Source organism: Aedes albopictus, chromosome 3 (genome assembly GCF_035046485.1).
Source record: "Aedes albopictus strain Foshan chromosome 3, AalbF5, whole genome shotgun sequence".
Classification (NCBI taxonomy): domain Eukaryota; kingdom Metazoa; phylum Arthropoda; class Insecta; order Diptera; family Culicidae; genus Aedes; species Aedes albopictus.
The window spans coordinates 137,772,421-137,792,912 of record NC_085138.1 but is presented as its reverse complement, the minus strand read 5'-3'; the positions used below and the strand labels follow the sequence as shown (position 1 = coordinate 137,792,912).

General features: G+C 34.9%; 2 protein-coding genes across 2 annotated transcripts in view; one reads left to right on the top strand and one right to left on the bottom strand.

Moving 5' to 3' along the window:
• The window catches only part of LOC109408428 (uncharacterized), a 53,777-nt gene extending 51,717 nt beyond the window's left edge, over positions 1 to 2,060 (bottom strand). The window contains exons 1-5 of the mRNA XM_062856144.1: positions 1,668 to 2,060; positions 1,435 to 1,606; positions 1,248 to 1,377; positions 1,099 to 1,185; positions 721 to 1,034 (exon numbers count right to left, since the gene is read on the bottom strand). Coding sequence (XP_062712128.1) covers positions 721 to 1,034; positions 1,099 to 1,185; positions 1,248 to 1,377; positions 1,435 to 1,606; positions 1,668 to 1,904 — 940 coding nt within the window. The 5' untranslated portion in view covers positions 1,905 to 2,060. The remainder of the gene's footprint in view (positions 1 to 720; positions 1,035 to 1,098; positions 1,186 to 1,247; positions 1,378 to 1,434; positions 1,607 to 1,667) is intronic.
• A 288-nt stretch (positions 2,061 to 2,348) lies between these two features.
• LOC109400136 (uncharacterized) lies at positions 2,349 to 19,799 on the top strand. The gene is made up of 3 exons (XM_062842985.1): positions 2,349 to 2,355; positions 19,000 to 19,113; positions 19,180 to 19,799. The coding sequence occupies exons 1-3, from the start codon at positions 2,349 to 2,351 to the stop codon at positions 19,638 to 19,640; spliced, it is 582 nt and encodes a 193-aa protein (XP_062698969.1). The 3' UTR covers positions 19,641 to 19,799.
• The last annotated feature ends 693 nt before the right edge of the window (positions 19,800 to 20,492 follow it).

Here is a 20,492-nt window from a genome sequence, read left to right as displayed (position 1 = left end):
TCGCTTGACACCTTGAATTGGGGTTAGTAGTCCTATTTTTAGCAGGGGACTACGCGGTTGGGATCGTCAGGCCCCGAGACTAGTTGTTCTGCCTTCCAGATTCTGATAATTAACAGGTGCAAAGGAGGGAAATGTATATCAACGGAAACATAAAACAACACATGAAAATATCCCACGGATAGAAATGCACTCCTACTCGCATATTATTTCACTTTGTAACTGTGAGCGCTTTCACAAAATTTAGAATGTATGAAAAGTTTGATTGATTGTTGAGAATTCAATGTGCAGGCTTTACAATTCTACCAAGGACGTCATCATCTTCTATGTATCAACTGTAATGCATCCTCCGTGTTCTAATTGCATCTATTTTTATGCATACCCATTATTTGAATAATGCTTACTTGATTACCTATACAGTACCTACATCCTTGCGTCCTAAACCATTTCAATCTTTGAAAGACCTGTGTATGGCGAAGGTTTCTTTAAAATAGAGAAAACAGACACAAAAGGGAAAGAGAAGAGGAGAGAGAAAGCCGGAAGCCAGAGACAGGAGAAAAGAGGATAATTAGAGCTGTAATAAGCGTGGTAAGTATTTTTGAACTCTGTAACGACCTGCAAAGTTTCGCGAAGCTTTAAACTAGGTACAGTTTTCACAGGAAAAGTGCTTCTGCGCGGCAAAAGAAACGTGAGAGGTAACAAATAGAAAATTCGTCATCTAACCTGTTTCTCCGTGGTACTGTGAGATGCTGAGTATTTCGTTTTCGTCTATTTCCTGTTGCTGTAGCTGCTGCTGCTGTTCCTGCTGATGCTGCAACTGGACACCCAAGGATAAGTTCAGCCGAGCATTGTGGTTGCCACCGCCATCTCCTCCGGCACCACCTACTCCTCCACCGGTACCAACCCCGGCACCACTCATCGGTGGTGGTCTCAACCGGGAGGGATCCAATAGCGATTGCATTTTGCTTTGCTTCTTCACCGGTGTTCGATTGGGAGAAGATTTGCGACTATTGCTGAACGATTTGAGCATTTTGGTCCTGGGAATAGAAAGTTTGAATTGATTGTGAAATAGATTTATGTTTAGTTTAATGTAATTCTTACGCATCAGTAAGCTTTTTGAGAAGTCTTTGGTATGATTGGTATTCTTCTTCACCAAACTCATTCGGGTCATGTCGTGCGTGCTCATACCTATAAACGTTAAGATTGCAAACTATTAGTACAAGTTAATCGGTTTGTATTATGAAACATACATATCGCAGAATTGATGTATCAATCTTTGGCCTGAGCCGTTCAGCGGTGCAGCTAAAGTTGTCAAAAGGAATGCTCTTAAACTGTCTCGAGGATGACGAGTGGATCCGTCTTGCTTGGCAATCTCTTTTTCTGAAATCGTCCGAATAACAAATTATAATTCCTTCATATTTTGAAAGGATAACTTACCCAGTTCCTTAACATCGTCCATTGCCTTCATACGGTAGTAGTACGGCGGTAAATTAGAATCTGGCTGCAAAATGTACTTCTTACCGTCTTTTTTATCGTCCCATAAAAGCTTCGGTTCAAAATAGATCTTTTGGATGCAATCAATTCGCCTCTCAATTTCCTTTTTGATCGACTGAAACATAGAAAAAAAAATCCATTATCGTAATTCACCCAAAACCTCCTCACATTTTTACCTTCTTGGCATCGTGCCCCACGGCGACATGAGGACCCCGTCTCTGTCGGAGCGTAAACCGGACGATCTGCCGTTTGGCAATGATAAAACAAATCGTCACCGCAAGGACTCCGCCCCCGATGATGAGCACTATCATCACCCCGGAAAGCTCTTCCATTTTGCTGATGCTGGTGCTGGTACTGCTGCCACTGCCACTAATTGCTACGTCAATGGGCTTTTCCACTATTTTTTGCAACATTACTCACTAGACTGTGATGGTTTTTCTCAAGAGCACACAGAATCACTATTGCTTTGGTACATTTTGCACTAAAAATCGATAAAATTCGATTTCCACAACAAAATCGTGAGCAAAACACAAGAACAAAAGGATGTTTTGACAGAATCTGATCGGAAAAAGTAAACAAGCTCATAACGCAGCCAAAAGGGGTGGTTTGACCAACTTGCTATAATAAAATTAAGCCGACAAATTCAAGAGAATTGGGTTTTTCAGGGGTACCGTGCCTTTTTTTTACATAATCATTTATTTGAGGCTCATGCGCCATTTGGCATAACGGAGCCGAATTCATTGGAATTTTTTTTTTACAATTTCAAACTTTTGACTTATTTGCTAGGTTAGTTTTGGAGAACCGTAACACTCGGGGTTTGGTCGAGGTTAGGGAGAACAATGATGTTTTAGGAAGGGATGGGAGGTTGGGGCTTATTGATGACTCTCAGCAGCATGGGGTGGCGTAGTTGCTGCTAGTCAAACATAGAGTGGACAAACAACCTGTAACGATACAAACAAACGGTTTTCGAAGGGACACGAAGTGGACAAGTGCAACAACAAGACGGGGCAATCAAACGAAGGCTTGTTTCAAAAAGTCGTACACAAGCTTCATGTACTCAAGATCATTTTTTCCCAACACATCTCTAATGTCAATTGGGTTTTTAAATTTGGAGAAATGTATTGATTTGTATTGGTATGTATTGGTTTTATACGAAAGAGTACATTCTTCTGAACCACTATGATTTTTTTCAGATTTTTAGAACTTTATTTTGGTACCTAAAATCAATTTCGAAGAGATTTTTCTAAATCACCTTTTGACAGCTGGGAAACTGCTTGACAGCTCCACTCAGTACAAAATGCGACGATAGGTGATTCGACAAATCGCTCCCATACAAACTTCAAACTGATTTTTATATAGGTTCCCGGGCACCAAAATTCATGAAAATTTGAATTTCGGCTCAGTTTGGCATGCAGATTCCGAATATGGAATTATCTCAACACCACTAAAGAAGCCAATTGTACCGTGCCTTGCCCTAATATTGTATGTTGCTTTCATAACAAAACGCGCTGCCAACTTCCAGTCGGCATTTCTGAATCATCGGAAAACGTCAGACTCCCGCTTGCTGATTGGCTGCGATGACTCTGGCGACGGTTTCATCCGCGACGGATTGAAATTCTCGCGTTCGATAAGGGAGAAAACCTCGGAGAAAACTGTCAATAAATATTTAGCTTGAAAAATAAAACCGTTCCTATTCGCAGCCCCCAGCATGAAACCTAACGTCAGACGTAGTGCGCTGATGGAAAGCGGATCTGGTCCTTTATCCAGCGCACTTTGCCCAACGTACTTCCGACGCATGATTTAGGAGAAAAATAAATTTTCGCGTTTCGAAAATTCCGATTTTCAACTGCACGAACAGCAGCGAAGCAATGTCGATGTTTCAATTCAAGCGCATTTTTGCCATGAATTAAACAATCAAAACAAAAACATTGGACGCGATGTTGAATCGAATGCTGAGTTGCTGATTCTGGCCCTTCGTCATCCCCCTGATTAAACCAGATAATTATTTTTATTCTAGGCCAAATGGTTCACACCCCCAGTGTAGATTCTGTCGGTTTAACTTTTGTATGCCAGTCGACCCGAACCCACACTAGCGAAAGCTTGAGTCAAGTCAGGCACAAAAATCCCAAGCACTAAAAAAAATCATTTTGGCGATCAGCGCGCCGTCTACACTCTAATACATGAAACACAACCTTTGCTTATGGCGTGAAATATTTCATGAGCAGCATCCATAGAATACGTAACAAGCACTAAAATGCGAAATATCAAGCATACACTATATTTTTTGTGGTTGGGAGAAATTAATGAGATATTGAAATTGGACTGACACAATAGTGTGCACACACCTTCAAAGTGTGATTGCAGCGCAGGGACAAGTCGGATCGAGTTGAGGTCTTCGGTGCACTTATTCCTTGTAAATGGAGGAATAAGGGCACCGAAGACGTCGAGACGATCCGACGCAAATGTGCACTTTTATCACACTTTTTAGGCGTACCAAAAAAAGTGTGATAGTCCAATTTGGGATCTGCAATATGTAAAACCTACAACGGATGCTAGAACGACTCTTAAGACTGTTTCGCATATTCATAGTTATACACCAAAACTTTGGAGAAACTCTTTGAAAAATAAAATAAATTTTTAAACAAAAATAAGTTCCGCCAAACCATTTCTATCTTGTAGTAGACATTCTCAGCTATCGTTTGCGGGGTAACATGAATGCCGGAACGTAAAATTTTTGTACTCTTAAGACTTTTTCGCATATTCATAGTTATACACTAAAACTTTGGAGAAACTCTTTGAAAATTAAAATAAATTTTTAAACAAAAATAAGTTCCGCCAAACCATTTCTATCTTGTAGTAGACATTCTCAGCTATCGTTTGCGGGGTAACATGAATGCCGGAACGTAAAATTTTTGTACTCTTAAGACTTTTTCGCATATTCATAGTTATACACCAAAACTTTGGAGAAACTCTTTGAAAAATAAAATAAATTTTTAAACAAAAATAAGTTCCGCCAAACCATTTCTATCTTGTAGTAGACATTCTCAGCTATCGTTTGCAGGGTAACATGAATGCCGGAACGTAAAATTTTTGTACTCTTAAGACTTTTTCGCATATTCATAGTTATACATCAAAACTTTGGAGAAACTCTTTGAAAAATAAAATAATTTTTTAAACAAAAATAAGTTCTGCCAAACCATTTCTATCTTGTAGTAGACATTCTCAGCTATCGTTTGCAGGCTAACATGAATGCCGGAACGTAAAATTTTTGTACTCTTAAGACTTTTTCGCATATTCATAGTTATACACAAAACTTTGAAGAAACTCTTTGAAAAATAAAATAATTTTTTAAACAAAAATAAGTTCTGCCAAACCATTTCTATCTTGTAGTAGACTTTCTCTGCTATCGTTTGCAGGGTAACATGAATGCCGGAACGTAAAATTTTTGTACTCTTAAGACTTTTTCGCATATTCATAGTTATACACTAAAACTTTGAAGAAACTCTTTGAAAAATAAAATAATTTTTTAAACAAAAATAAGTTCTGCCAAACCAGTTCTATCTTGTAGTAGACATTCTCAGCTATCGTTTGCGGGGTAACATGAATGCCGGAACGTAAAATTTTTGTACTCTTAAGACTTTTTCGCATATTCATAGTTATACACTAAAACTTTGGAGAAACTCTTTGAAAAATAAAATAATTTTTTAAACAAAAATAAGTTCTGCCAAACCATTTCTATCTTGTAGTAGACATTCTCAGCTATCGTTTGCGGGGTAACATGAATGCCGGAACGTAAAATTTTTGTACTCTTGAGACTTTTTCGCATATTCATACTTATACACTAAAACTTTGAAGAAACTCTTTGAAAAATAAAATAATTTTTTAAACAAAAATAAGTTCTGCCAAACCATTTCTATCTTGTAGTAGACATTCTCAGCTATCGTTTGCGGGGTAACATGAATGCCGGAACGTAAAATTTTTGTACTCTTGAGACTTTTTCGCATATTCATACTTATACACTAAAACTTTGAAGAAACTCTTTGAAAAATAAAATAATTTTTTAAACAAAAATAAGTTCTGCCAAACCATTTCTATCTTGTAGTAGACATTCTCAGCTATCGTTTGCAGGGTAACATGAATGCCGGAACGTAAAATTTTTGTACTCTTAAGACTTTTTCGCATATTCATAGTTATACACCAAAACTTTGGAGAAACTCTTTGAAAAATAAAATAAATTTTTAAACAAAAATAAGTTCCGCCAAACCATTTCTATCTTGTAGTAGACATTCTCAGCTATCGTTTGCAGGGTAACATGAATGCCGGAACGTAAAATTTTTGTACTCTTAAGACTTTTTCGCATATTCATAGTTATACACCAAAACTTTGGAGAAACTCTTTGAAAAATAAAATAAATTTTTAAACAAAAATAAGTTCCGCCAAACCATTTCTATCTTGTAGTAGACATTCTCAGCTATCGTTTGCAGGGTAACATGAATGCCGGAACGTAAAATTTTTGTACTCTTAAGACTTTTTCGCATATTCATAGTTATACACCAAAACTTTGGAGAAACTCTTTGAAAAATAAAATAAATTTTTAAACAAAAATAAGTTCCGCCAAACCATTTCTATCTTGTAGTAGACATTCTCAGCTATCGTTTGCAGGGTAACATGAATGCCGGAACGTAAAATTTTTGTACTCTTAAGACTTTTTCGCATATTCATAGTTATACACTAAAACTTTGGAGAAACTCTTTGAAAAATAAAATAATTTTTTAAACAAAAATAAGTTCTGCCAAACCATTTCTATCTTGTAGTAGACATTCTCAGCTATCGTTTGCGGGGTAACATGAATGCCGGAACGTAAAATTTTTGTACTCTTGAGACTTTTTCGCATATTCATACTTATACACTAAAACTTTGAAGAAACTCTTTGAAAAATAAAATAATTTTTTAAACAAAAATAAGTTCTGCCAAACCATTTCTATCTTGTAGTAGACATTCTCAGCTATCGTTTGCAGGCTAACATGAATGCCGGAACGTAAAATTTTTGTACTCTTAAGACTTTTTCGCATATTCATAGTTATACACAAAACTTTGAAGAAACTCTTTGAAAAATAAAATAATTTTTTAAACAAAAATAAGTTCTGCCAAACCATTTCTATCTTGTAGTAGACTTTCTCTGCTATCGTTTGCAGGGTAACATGAATGCCGGAACGTAAAATTTTTGTACTCTTAAGACTTTTTCGCATATTCATAGTTATACACTAAAACTTTGAAGAAACTCTTTGAAAAATAAAATAATTTTTTAAACAAAAATAAGTTCTGCCAAACCAGTTCTATCTTGTAGTAGACATTCTCAGCTATCGTTTGCGGGGTAACATGAATGCCGGAACGTAAAATTTTTGTACTCTTAAGACTTTTTCGCATATTCATAGTTATACACTAAAACTTTGGAGAAACTCTTTGAAAAATAAAATAATTTTTTAAACAAAAATAAGTTCTGCCAAACCATTTCTATCTTGTAGTAGACATTCTCAGCTATCGTTTGCGGGGTAACATGAATGCCGGAACGTAAAATTTTTGTACTCTTGAGACTTTTTCGCATATTCATACTTATACACTAAAACTTTGAAGAAACTCTTTGAAAAATAAAATAATTTTTTAAACAAAAATAAGTTCTGCCAAACCATTTCTATCTTGTAGTAGACATTCTCAGCTATCGTTTGCGGGGTAACATGAATGCCGGAACGTAAAATTTTTGTACTCTTAAGACTTTTTCGCATATTCATAGTTATACACTAAAACTTTGGAGAAACTCTTTGAAAAATAAAATAATTTTTTAAACAAAAATAAGTTCTGCCAAACCATTTCTATCTTGTAGTAGACATTCTCAGCTATCGTTTGCGGGGTAACATGAATGCCGGAACGTAAAATTTTTGTACTCTTGAGACTTTTTCGCATATTCATACTTATACACTAAAACTTTGAAGAAACTCTTTGAAAAATAAAATAATTTTTTAAACAAAAATAAGTTCTGCCAAACCATTTCTATCTTGTAGTAGACATTCTCAGCTATCGTTTGCAGGGTAACATGAATGCCGGAACGTAAAATTTTTGTACTCTTAAGACTTTTTCGCATATTCATAGTTATACACCAAAACTTTGGAGAAACTCTTTGAAAAATAAAATAAATTTTTAAACAAAAATAAGTTCCGCCAAACCATTTCTATCTTGTAGTAGACATTCTCAGCTATCGTTTGCAGGGTAACATGAATGCCGGAACGTAAAATTTTTGTACTCTTAAGACTTTTTCGCATATTCATAGTTATACACCAAAACTTTGGAGAAACTCTTTGAAAAATAAAATAAATTTTTAAACAAAAATAAGTTCCGCCAAACCATTTCTATCTTGTAGTAGACATTCTCAGCTATCGTTTGCAGGGTAACATGAATGCCGGAACGTAAAATTTTTGTACTCTTAAGACTTTTTCGCATATTCATAGTTATACACCAAAACTTTGGAGAAACTCTTTGAAAAATAAAATAAATTTTTAAACAAAAATAAGTTCCGCCAAACCATTTCTATCTTGTAGTAGACATTCTCAGCTATCGTTTGCAGGGTAACATGAATGCCGGAACGTAAAATTTTTGTACTCTTAAGACTTTTTCGCATATTCATAGTTATACACTAAAACTTTGGAGAAACTCTTTGAAAAATAAAATAATTTTTTAAACAAAAATAAGTTCTGCCAAACCATTTCTATCTTGTAGTAGACATTCTCAGCTATCGTTTGCGGGGTAACATGAATGCCGGAACGTAAAATTTTTGTACTCTTGAGACTTTTTCGCATATTCATACTTATACACTAAAACTTTGAAGAAACTCTTTGAAAAATAAAATAATTTTTTAAACAAAAATAAGTTCTGCCAAACCATTTCTATCTTGTAGTAGACATTCTCAGCTATCGTTTGCGGGGTAACATGAATGCCGGAACGTAAAATTTTTGTACTCTTAAGACTTTTTCGCATATTCATAGTTATACACTAAAACTTTGGAGAAACTCTTTGAAAAATAAAATAATTTTTTAAACAAAAATAAGTTCTGCCAAACCATTTCTATCTTGTAGTAGACATTCTCAGCTATCGTTTGCGGGGTAACATGAATGCCGGAACGTAAAATTTTTGTACTCTTAAGACTTTTTCGCATATTCATAGTTATACACCAAAACTTTGGAGAAACTCTTTGAAAAATAAAATAAATTTTTAAACAAAAATAAGTTCCGCCAAACCATTTCTATCTTGTAGTAGACATTCTCAGCTATCGTTTGCAGGGTAACATGAATGCCGGAACGTAAAATTTTTGTACTCTTAAGACTTTTTCGCATATTCATAGTTATACACCAAAACTTTGGAGAAACTCTTTGAAAAATAAAATAAATTTTTAAACAAAAATAAGTTCCGCCAAACCATTTCTATCTTGTAGTAGACATTCTCAGCTATCGTTTGCAGGGTAACATGAATGCCGGAACGTAAAATTTTTGTACTCTTAAGACTTTTTCGCATATTCATAGTTATACACCAAAACTTTGGAGAAACTCTTTGAAAAATAAAATAAATTTTTAAACAAAAATAAGTTCCGCCAAACCATTTCTATCTTGTAGTAGACATTCTCAGCTATCGTTTGCAGGGTAACATGAATGCCGGAACGTAAAATTTTTGTACTCTTAAGACTTTTTCGCATATTCATAGTTATACACTAAAACTTTGGAGAAACTCTTTGAAAAATAAAATAATTTTTTAAACAAAAATAAGTTCTGCCAAACCATTTCTATCTTGTAGTAGACATTCTCAGCTATCGTTTGCAGGGTAACATGAATGCCGGAACGTAAAATTTTTGTACTCTTAAGACTTTTTCGCATATTCATAGTTATACACCAAAACTTTGGAGAAACTCTTTGAAAAATAAAATAAATTTTTAAACAAAAATAAGTTCCGCCAAACCATTTCTATCTTGTAGTAGACATTCTCAGCTATCGTTTGCAGGGTAACATGAATGCCGGAACGTAAAATTTTTGTACTCTTAAGACTTTTTCGCATATTCATAGTTATACACTAAAACTTTGGAGAAACTCTTTGAAAAATAAAATAATTTTTTAAACAAAAATAAGTTCTGCCAAACCATTTCTATCTTGTAGTAGACATTCTCAGCTATCGTTTGCAGGGTAACATGAATGCCGGAACGTAAAATTTTTGTACTCTTGAGACTTTTTCGCATATTCATAGTTATACACCAAAACTTTGGAGAAACTCTTTGAAAAATAAAATAATTTTTTAAACAAAAATAAGTTCTGCCAAACCATTTCTATCTTGTAGTAGACATTCTCAGCTATCGTTTGCGGGGTAACATGAATGCCGGAACGTAAAATTTTTGTACTCTTAAGACTTTTTCGCATATTCATAGTTATACACTAAAACTTTGGAGAAACTCTTTGAAAAATAAAATAATTTTTTAAACAAAAATAAGTTCTGCCAAACCATTTCTATCTTGTAGTAGACATTCTCAGCTATCGTTTGCAGGGTAACATGAATGCCGGAACGTAAAATTTTTGTACTCTTAAGACTTTTTCGCATATTCATAGTTATACACCAAAACTTTGGAGAAACTCTTTGAAAAATAAAATAAATTTTTAAACAAAAATAAGTTCCGCCAAACCATTTCTATCTTGTAGTAGACATTCTCAGCTATCGTTTGCAGGGTAACATGAATGCCGGAACGTAAAATTTTTGTACTCTTAAGACTTTTTCGCATATTCATAGTTATACATCAAAACTTTGGAGAAACTCTTTGAAAAATAAAATAATTTTTTAAACAAAAATAAGTTCTGCCAAACCATTTCTATCTTGTAGTAGACATTCTCAGCTATCGTTTGCAGGCTAACATGAATGCCGGAACGTAAAATTTTTGTACTCTTAAGACTTTTTCGCATATTCATAGTTATACACAAAACTTTGAAGAAACTCTTTGAAAAATAAAATAATTTTTTAAACAAAAATAAGTTCTGCCAAACCATTTCTATCTTGTAGTAGACTTTCTCTGCTATCGTTTGCAGGGTAACATGAATGCCGGAACGTAAAATTTTTGTACTCTTAAGACTTTTTCGCATATTCATAGTTATACACTAAAACTTTGAAGAAACTCTTTGAAAAATAAAATAATTTTTTAAACAAAAATAAGTTCTGCCAAACCAGTTCTATCTTGTAGTAGACATTCTCAGCTATCGTTTGCGGGGTAACATGAATGCCGGAACGTAAAATTTTTGTACTCTTAAGACTTTTTCGCATATTCATAGTTATACACTAAAACTTTGGAGAAACTCTTTGAAAAATAAAATAATTTTTTAAACAAAAATAAGTTCTGCCAAACCATTTCTATCTTGTAGTAGACATTCTCAGCTATCGTTTGCGGGGTAACATGAATGCCGGAACGTAAAATTTTTGTACTCTTGAGACTTTTTCGCATATTCATACTTATACACTAAAACTTTGAAGAAACTCTTTGAAAAATAAAATAATTTTTTAAACAAAAATAAGTTCTGCCAAACCATTTCTATCTTGTAGTAGACATTCTCAGCTATCGTTTGCGGGGTAACATGAATGCCGGAACGTAAAATTTTTGTACTCTTAAGACTTTTTCGCATATTCATAGTTATACACTAAAACTTTGGAGAAACTCTTTGAAAAATAAAATAATTTTTTAAACAAAAATAAGTTCTGCCAAACCATTTCTATCTTGTAGTAGACATTCTCAGCTATCGTTTGCGGGGTAACATGAATGCCGGAACGTAAAATTTTTGTACTCTTAAGACTTTTTCGCATATTCATAGTTATACACCAAAACTTTGGAGAAACTCTTTGAAAAATAAAATAAATTTTTAAACAAAAATAAGTTCCGCCAAACCATTTCTATCTTGTAGTAGACATTCTCAGCTATCGTTTGCAGGGTAACATGAATGCCGGAACGTAAAATTTTTGTACTCTTAAGACTTTTTCGCATATTCATAGTTATACACCAAAACTTTGGAGAAACTCTTTGAAAAATAAAATAAATTTTTAAACAAAAATAAGTTCCGCCAAACCATTTCTATCTTGTAGTAGACATTCTCAGCTATCGTTTGCAGGGTAACATGAATGCCGGAACGTAAAATTTTTGTACTCTTAAGACTTTTTCGCATATTCATAGTTATACACTAAAACTTTGGAGAAACTCTTTGAAAAATAAAATAATTTTTTAAACAAAAATAAGTTCTGCCAAACCATTTCTATCTTGTAGTAGACATTCTCAGCTATCGTTTGCGGGGTAACATGAATGCCGGAACGTAAAATTTTTGTACTCTTAAGACTTTTTCGCATATTCATAGTTATACACTAAAACTTTGGAGAAACTCTTTGAAAAATAAAATATTTTTTTAAACAAAAATAAGTTCTGCCAAACCATTTCTATCTTGTAGTAGACATTCTCAGCTATCGTTTGCAGGGTAACATGAATGCCGGAACGTAAAATTTTTGTACTCTTAAGACTTTTTCGCATATTCATAGTTATACACTAAAACTTTGGAGAAACTCTTTGAAAAATAAAATAATTTTTTAAACAAAAATAAGTTCTGCCAAACCATTTCTATCTTGTAGTAGACATTCTCAGCTATCGTTTGCGGGGTAACATGAATGCCGGAACGTAAAATTTTTGTACTCTTGAGACTTTTTCGCATATTCATACTTATACACCAAAACTTTGGAGAAACTCTTTGAAAAATAAAATAATTTTTTAAACAAAAATAAGTTCTGCCAAACCATTTCTATCTTGTAGTAGACATTCTCAGCTATCGTTTGCGGGGTAACATGAATGCCGGAACGTAAAATTTTTGTACTCTTGAGACTTTTTCGCATATTCATAGTTATACACTAAAACTTTGGAGAAACTTTTTGAAAAATAAAATAATTTTTTAAACAAAAATAAGTTCTGCCAAACCATTTCTATCTTGTAGTAGACATTCTCAGCTATCGTTTGCGGGGTAACATGAATGCCGGAACGTAAAATTTTTGTACTCTTAAGACTTTTTCGCATATTCATAGTTATACACTAAAACTTTGGAGAAACTCTTTGAAAAATAAAATAATTTTTTAAACAAAAATAAGTTCTGCCAAACCATTTCTATCTTGTAGTAGACATTCTCAGCTATCGTTTGCGGGGTAACATGAATGCCGGAACGTAAAATTTTTGTACTCTTGAGACTTTTTCGCATATTCATACTTATACACCAAAACTTTGGAGAAACTCTTTGAAAAATAAAATAATTTTTTAAACAAAAATAAGTTCTGCCAAACCATTTCTATCTTGTAGTAGACATTCTCAGCTATCGTTTGCGGGGTAACATGAATGCCGGAACGTAAAATTTTTGTACTCTTGAGACTTTTTCGCATATTCATACTTATACACCAAAACTTTGGAGAAACTCTTTGAAAAATAAAATAATTTTTTAAACAAAAATAAGTTCTGCCAAACCATTTCTATCTTGTAGTAGACATTCTCAGCTATCGTTTGCGGGGTAACATGAATGCCGGAACGTAAAATTTTTGTACTCTTGAGACTTTTTCGCATATTCATAGTTATACACTAAAACTTTGGAGAAACTTTTTGAAAAATAAAATAATTTTTTAAACAAAAATAAGTTCTGCCAAACCATTTCTATCTTGTAGTAGACATTCTCAGCTATCGTTTGCGGGGTAACATGAATGCCGGAACGTAAAATTTTTGTACTCTTGAGACTTTTTCGCATATTCATACTTATACACCAAAACTTTGGAGAAACTCTTTGAAAAATAAAATAATTTTTTAAACAAAAATAAGTTCTGCCAAACCATTTCTATTTTGTAGTAGACATTCTCAGCTATCGTTTGCGGGGTAACATGAATGCCGGAACGTAAAATTTTTGTACTCTTGAGACTTTTTCGCATATTCATAGTTATACACTAAAACTTTGGAGAAACCCTTTGAAAAATAAAATAATTTTTTAAACAAAAATAAGTTCTGCCAAACCATTTCTATCTTGTAGTAGACATTCTCAGCTATCGTTTGCAGGGTAACATGAATGCCGGAACGTAAAATTTTTGTACTCTTAAGACTTTTTCGCATATTCATAGTTATACACTAAAACTTTGAAGAAACTCTTTGAAAAATAAAATAATTTTTTAAACAAAAATAAGTTCTGCCAAACCATTTCTATCTTGTAGTAGACATTCTCAGCTATCGTTTGCGGGGTAACATGAATGCCGGAACGTAAAATTTTTGTACTCTTAAGACTTTTTCGCATATTCATAGTTATACACTAAAACTTTGAAGAAACTCTTTGAAAAATAAAATAATTTTTTAAACAAAAATAAGTTCTGCCAAACCATTTCTATCTTGTAGTAGACATTCTCAGCTATCGTTTGCGGGGTAACATGAATGCCGGAACGTAAAATTTTTGTACTCTTGAGACTTTTTCGCATATTCATACTTATACACTAAAACTTTGAAGAAACTCTTTGAAAAATAAAATAATTTTTTAAACAAAAATAAGTTCTGCCAAACCATTTCTATCTTGTAGTAGACATTCTCAGCTATCGTTTGCGGAGTAACATGAATGCCGGAACGTAAAATTTTTGTACTCTTAAGACTTTTTCGCATATTCATAGTTATACACCAAAACTTTGGAGAAACTCTTTGAAAAATAAAATAAATTTTTAAACAAAAATAAGTTCCGCCAAACCATTTCTATCTTGTAGTAGACATTCTCAGCTATCGTTTGCAGGGTAACATGAATGCCGGAACGTAAAATTTTTGTACTCTTGAGACTTTTTCGCATATTCATACTTATACACCAAAACTTTGGAGAAACTCTTTGAAAAATAAAATAAATTTTTAAACAAAAATAAGTTCCACCAAACCATTTCTATCTTGTAGTAGACATTCTCAGCTATCGTTTGCGGGGTAACATGAATGCCGGAACGTAAAATTTTTGTACTCTTGAGACTTTTTCGCATATTCATACTTATACACTAAAACTTTGAAGAAACTCTTTGAAAAATAAAATAATTTTTTAAACAAAAATAAGTTCTGCCAAACCATTTCTATCTTGTAGTAGACATTCTCAGCTATCGTTTGCGGAGTAACATGAATGCCGGAACGTAAAATTTTTGTACTCTTAAGACTTTTTCGCATATTCATAGTTATACACTAAAACTTTGAAGAAACTCTTTGAAAAATAAAATAATTTTTTAAACAAAAATAAGTTCTGCCAAACCATTTCTATCTTGTAGTAGACATTCTCAGCTATCGTTTGCGGAGTAACATGAATGCCGGAACGTAAAATTTTTGTACTCTTAAGACTTTTTCGCATATTCATAGTTATACACCAAAACTTTGGAGAAACTCTTTGAAAAATAAAATAAATTTTTAAACAAAAATAAGTTCCGCCAAACCATTTCTATCTTGTAGTAGACATTCTCAGCTATCGTTTGCAGGGTAACATGAATGCCGGAACGTAAAATTTTTGTACTCTTGAGACTTTTTCGCATATTCATACTTATACACCAAAACTTTGGAGAAACTCTTTGAAAAATAAAATAAATTTTTAAACAAAAATAAGTTCCGCCAAACCATTTCTATCTTGTAGTAGACATTCTCAGCTATCGTTTGCGGGGTAACATGAATGCCGGAACGTAAAATTTTTGTACTCTTGAGACTTTTTCGCATATTCATACTTATACACTAAAACTTTGAAGAAACTCTTTGAAAAATAAAATAATTTTTTAAACAAAAATAAGTTCTGCCAAACCATTTCTATCTTGTAGTAGACATTCTCAGCTATCGTTTGCAGGGTAACATGAATGCCGGAACGTAAAATTTTTGTACTCTTAAGACTTTTTCGCATATTCATAGTTATACACTAAAACTTTGAAGAAACTCTTTGAAAAATAAAATAATTTTTTAAACAAAAATAAGTTCTGCCAAACCATTTCTATCTTGTAGTAGACATTCTCAGCTATCGTTTGCGGGGTAACATGAATGCCGGAACGTAAAATTTTTGTACTCTTAAGACTTTTTCGCATATTCATAGTTATACACTAAAACTTTGAAGAAACTCTTTGAAAAATAAAATAATTTTTTAAACAAAAATAAGTTCTGCCAAACCATTTCTATCTTGTAGTAGACATTCTCAGCTATCGTTTGCGGGGTAACATGAATGCCGGAACGTAAAATTTTTGTACTCTTGAGACTGTTTCGCATATTCATAGTTATACACTAAAACTTTGGAGAAACTCTTTGAAAAATAAAAAAAAATTTAAACAAAAATAAGTTCTGCCAAACCATTTCTATCTTGTAGTAGACATTCTCAGCTATCGTTTTTGGGGTAACATGAATGCCGGAACGTAAAATTTTTGTACGCTTAAGACTTTTTCGCATATTCATGGCACCGCTTCCAAAGTGTCACAGCCCAGCTAGACGTGCCTCGGGCACATCAGGAACGATGCCAGTAAGTTCCTGATTATGGTATACTGGTCATGCTTAGTAATTAGTAGATGAGATAGTGCATGCTAAGGTAACTATGCACAAGTGAGCTGATGGCGACGGCATTCTATCCTTTTAGTAAGGTCGCGTGACACTGACTCGAAACGGCGGTTAGGCTCATGTCGACGCTGTCTTCCGCCCCATAAAACCGTGGCATGGCCTTGAAGTTCGTTCCTGATCTGTGCCCAGCTTAGGCAACTAACTGGGTGGAAGTAGGTTCAGTTGAAGTATCCTGATTAGCGCTGATCCGGCACTGAGCTCAGTCCCCAGAAGGGCCTGGGTCAACCCTCGGGTGGCCTCCCTGCTTGCATAGATGACCATCAGGATCCTTGGCGACTACTTCATTTGCAGTAAGGGATAGCGGCTCTAAGGGGGGCCCAATAGACATGACTTCGAAATTCAACAACTGTAACAACGTGGTCGAGTGTGGAGTAACTGAGGGAGCGGCGTTGTGAAGCCGCACAACAGTTGCTGTGGCAGTTAGTCTCGGAGTCAAGTATAGACATCCCAACTAACAATAACTCATTATACAAGCACCTTTACGACGAATTGATACAGCATGATGCTGAATAACATTTGGGTAATTTTCAGGCACAACCTTTGTTCGGGTTTTGTTCACACAAATTTGGAGAAACTTTAAAGCATAGTGTTGTGTACCAACTGAAATGTTTGTTATTAAATCGTTTTACAAATACATAGTAAAGCTGTTATTCAGCTTAAGCAAAAATGATTAAAAATTAAAAAAATGCAAAAATTTTCAATTTCCACGAGAGTTTATAATTGGAACTTAATGATGTGAACAAATATTGTGAAATAATAACTACACATAAATTTACCTAAATCCAGATTCGAATCCGAGACCCGTCGATTGTCAGCCGCATGCCTTCCTATCTGCGCCATCCTAGAGATGATGATTTGCAGCGCTCAAATCAAAACATAAACTTCCCGTGGTTTAATAATGATCAGACTCTGACTCCTATACAGCAGTGGTGAATTAGCACAACATTATGGTTAACAACTGAACAACAGATTAATTCAGCTGTTGTTCGGTAAAAAACACATGTTTTTATCATGTACTCTGAGTCGAAGTATGATGAAACGAAAGCGCTTATTTGACTTGTGAAAAACACATTATACAGATACATGACCTAATTTTTACATGACCTTAACAAGAAGCAGAAAAAAGTCTTGTTAAACTATGCTGTAAAGGAATTACTGCGTGTCGAATAAAAATCTTATTAAACGCTTAAAAAGTGTTTTAAATTATCATTGTTTATACCAATACGAAAAGTTGAACATTGGCTACTTTTTCAATAGGAAGCAATCAGTGAAGTACTAGATTGAAAGTAGTGAGCTGGATTTTTGTATGGTGAGATGATCAATTCTCCGTTTCTGCAATGAAATGGTGCAAACAGCTTGGGTTATTTGATTTCTTGCCTAATTTGATGCTGTTTGAGCAAAAGTTTGGGTAACTGTGTTGTTGTATTATTTATTTCTTGCAACTTCAACAACACAGTTACCCAAAGTTTTGCTCAAACAGCATCAAATTAGGCAAGAAATCAAATAACCCACGCTGTTTGCAGCATTTCTTTGCAGAAATGGAGAATTGATCATCTCACCATACAAAAATCCAGCTCACTACTTTCAATCTAGTACTTCACTGATTGCCTCCTATAGGACAGATTGGTGAAGTACTAGATTTGTAGTAATGAGCTGAATTTTAGTATGGTGAGAAGGTCAATTCTCCGTTTCTGCAATGAAATGGTGCTAAAAGCGTGGGTATTATGATTCCTTGCTTAATTTGATGATGTTTCAGCAAAACTTTGGGCAACAGTGTTGTTGTTTTCTCCATTTCTTGCAACATAAACAACAAAGTTATCCAAAGTTTTGCTCAAACAGCATCAAATTAGGCAAGGAATCATAATACCCACGCGTTTTGTACCATTTCATTGCAGAAACAGAGAACTGACCTTCTCACCATACTAAAATTCAGCTCATTACTACAAATCTAGTACTACACCGAACGTGCCCTATTGAAAAAGCATTTGTACAGTAATGTGTACAGCATAATTTTAGTTCAGCTATAATTACTATTATAAAGCAACAATTCAGCATGCATGCTTTTTTGCGGCTGGCGGTTGTTAGTTGGGTTGGCATAGCGGCGTCACATGCGTGGCTTAGAGTTCCGATTAGATCATCGCTGGATTGATCGTCGGTGTTACCCTCCATAAACAATCGCTTCACAAATGCCGGCTTAAGGCGATCCCTACCCAGAAATGGACGCAAACCGGTGTACTGGTGGTGTCCAGAAATCGCAGAACTCCGCGCATCCTGTTTAAGAGCTAGAAGGAGGATGCAAAGGGCTCGTACCGATGAGGATAGAATAGGACAGATATTTGAAGTACTAGATTTGTAGTAATGAGCTGAATTTTAGTATGGTGAGAAGGTTAATTCTCCGTTTATGCAAAGAAATGGTGCAAACAGCGTGGGTATTATGATTCCTTGCCTAATTTCATGCTGTTTGAGCAAAACTTCGGGCAGCAGTGTTGTTGTTTTCTTCATTTCTTGCAACATAAACAACATAGTTATCCAAAGTTTTGCTCAAACAGCATCAAATTAGACAAGGAATCATAATACCTATGCTTTTTGCACCATTTCATTGCAGAAACGGAGAACTGACCTTCTCACCATACTAAAATTCAGCTCATTACTACAAATCTAGTACTACACCGAACGTGCCCCATTGAACGAAGCGAGGCCTACAGGGCGGCTAAACTGGCACTGAACAAAGAGATTAATCTCGGAGCAGGGGGTTAGACACTCTTAATCTTTTGAAATTAATCATTCCTAATCTTTGCTAATCTTGCCTAATCCCGCTTGATCCCGCTGTATCCCACCAGAAAATTTCAAATCGTTTTTACTTCAGTGTAAGGGCCTTTCTGTCGAACTTTGTTTTTGTTTACTCGCAGGGCTTGGTAAAATCCGTAAAATCACCAGAATCACTAAAAAGCAAGGTAATTATTATACTTTTTATTTAAATGAATATTTGTTCTGTTTGTGAAAAGAATTTTGTATTAAAGCTGCTGGATTAGGACAAGCTGTAGCTGAGAGGTATGCTTTTTGGGTGATACAATCGGGATCAGAACGGCGTTGGAGGTACCAGGATGTTCCAGAAGAAGACATTCGATGTGATCCTCCATCCAATGTACGTACATACCTAATAGGATCGAATCGGTTCAGCAATCCCAGACCGAACAAATACGCAGGACCTGGTGGATACGGAAATGAAAACAGTACGAAAAACATTGGCAGCTACGAGACTGTTTCTTCCCATCAGGCACAGAATGGATCTCCACAGCAGTCACTACCCCGTAGCAGCAGTTGCACGAACCTCACCAGCAGATGTGATTCCATTTGGAGAACACCATGCATCAGAATCCTAGCCAGTGCGATGATTTCTCTAATCAAATGGTTGCAGCAACTCCGCAGGCTATCGGCATACGTTTCTATTCTAACGAGCACCATGAGGGTGCCGGTGTAATGCAGCAGATGAGGTCCGGGTGGCCGTTACATTCCCAAGAATCGGCAGAATGGCGATGTTGGCCCATCCAACAGGAGGACGTTCCCGTATCAGCCGAAGCAGCAGCATCTCAGCAACGGCTTACTTTCTAAACACAATTAAATTTGATAACTTCCTGAATATGCTCGATCTTCTCAATTCTTTGCCCCACTTGATAATAGTTCAGTGTGAGACAACTCGTTGCTGAAATCCGAAACAAATCTCCAAAGAGAATTCGGGAGAGAGTTACACCCTCATTCTTGTTTACGAACGTTTTTGATTCGATCGAATCAGTAGGCCATTTGATTTTGCTGGCGTAAACGGGAATGCGAACGATTTACGTTCGAAAGTGGATTCGATCGAAAACAAGAATGAGGGTGTTGATCCATTTGTGAAGTAAAATGTATGGTGCGTCACCAAACACCTTTAGAGGACTTGGTGAACCTTCTCAACTACAAGTTCTGAGTAAAAAGAAGAAACATTATTGAATTTTAATCTATTTCTAAGTCCAGGGTCCACTGGCAGGTCCAGGGGAACGAGCTGCTTATGCGGCGACCTTGACAAAAAATCGGCCTATGCATCAATGTCCGGTTACCATCGTTCACAGATCTCCATAACAAGTAATTGTGCTGGAATGATGCTCCGCGGCAACTCCTAAAATTTGTCAATGGCATGAGGCAAACGATTTCAAATCGACTGGAAATGAAGAAAGCGAGCAAAATTTTCAATAAATAAACCCCTAAAAAAACCAGACTTCCAGAAAATCAATTGGCTTGAAAATCTGTGAAAATAAATCAAGTACATATTAAGAATGTATTTTTAGTCTTTCTCCTG

Bases quoted from the DNA above. Each gene is read 5' to 3' on its own strand.
- LOC109400136 (XM_062842985.1), top strand. The intron at 19,114-19,179 runs GTAATTATTATA...TTTGTATTAAAG, and splicing joins CAGAATCACTAAAAAGCAAG to CTGCTGGATTAGGACAAGCT.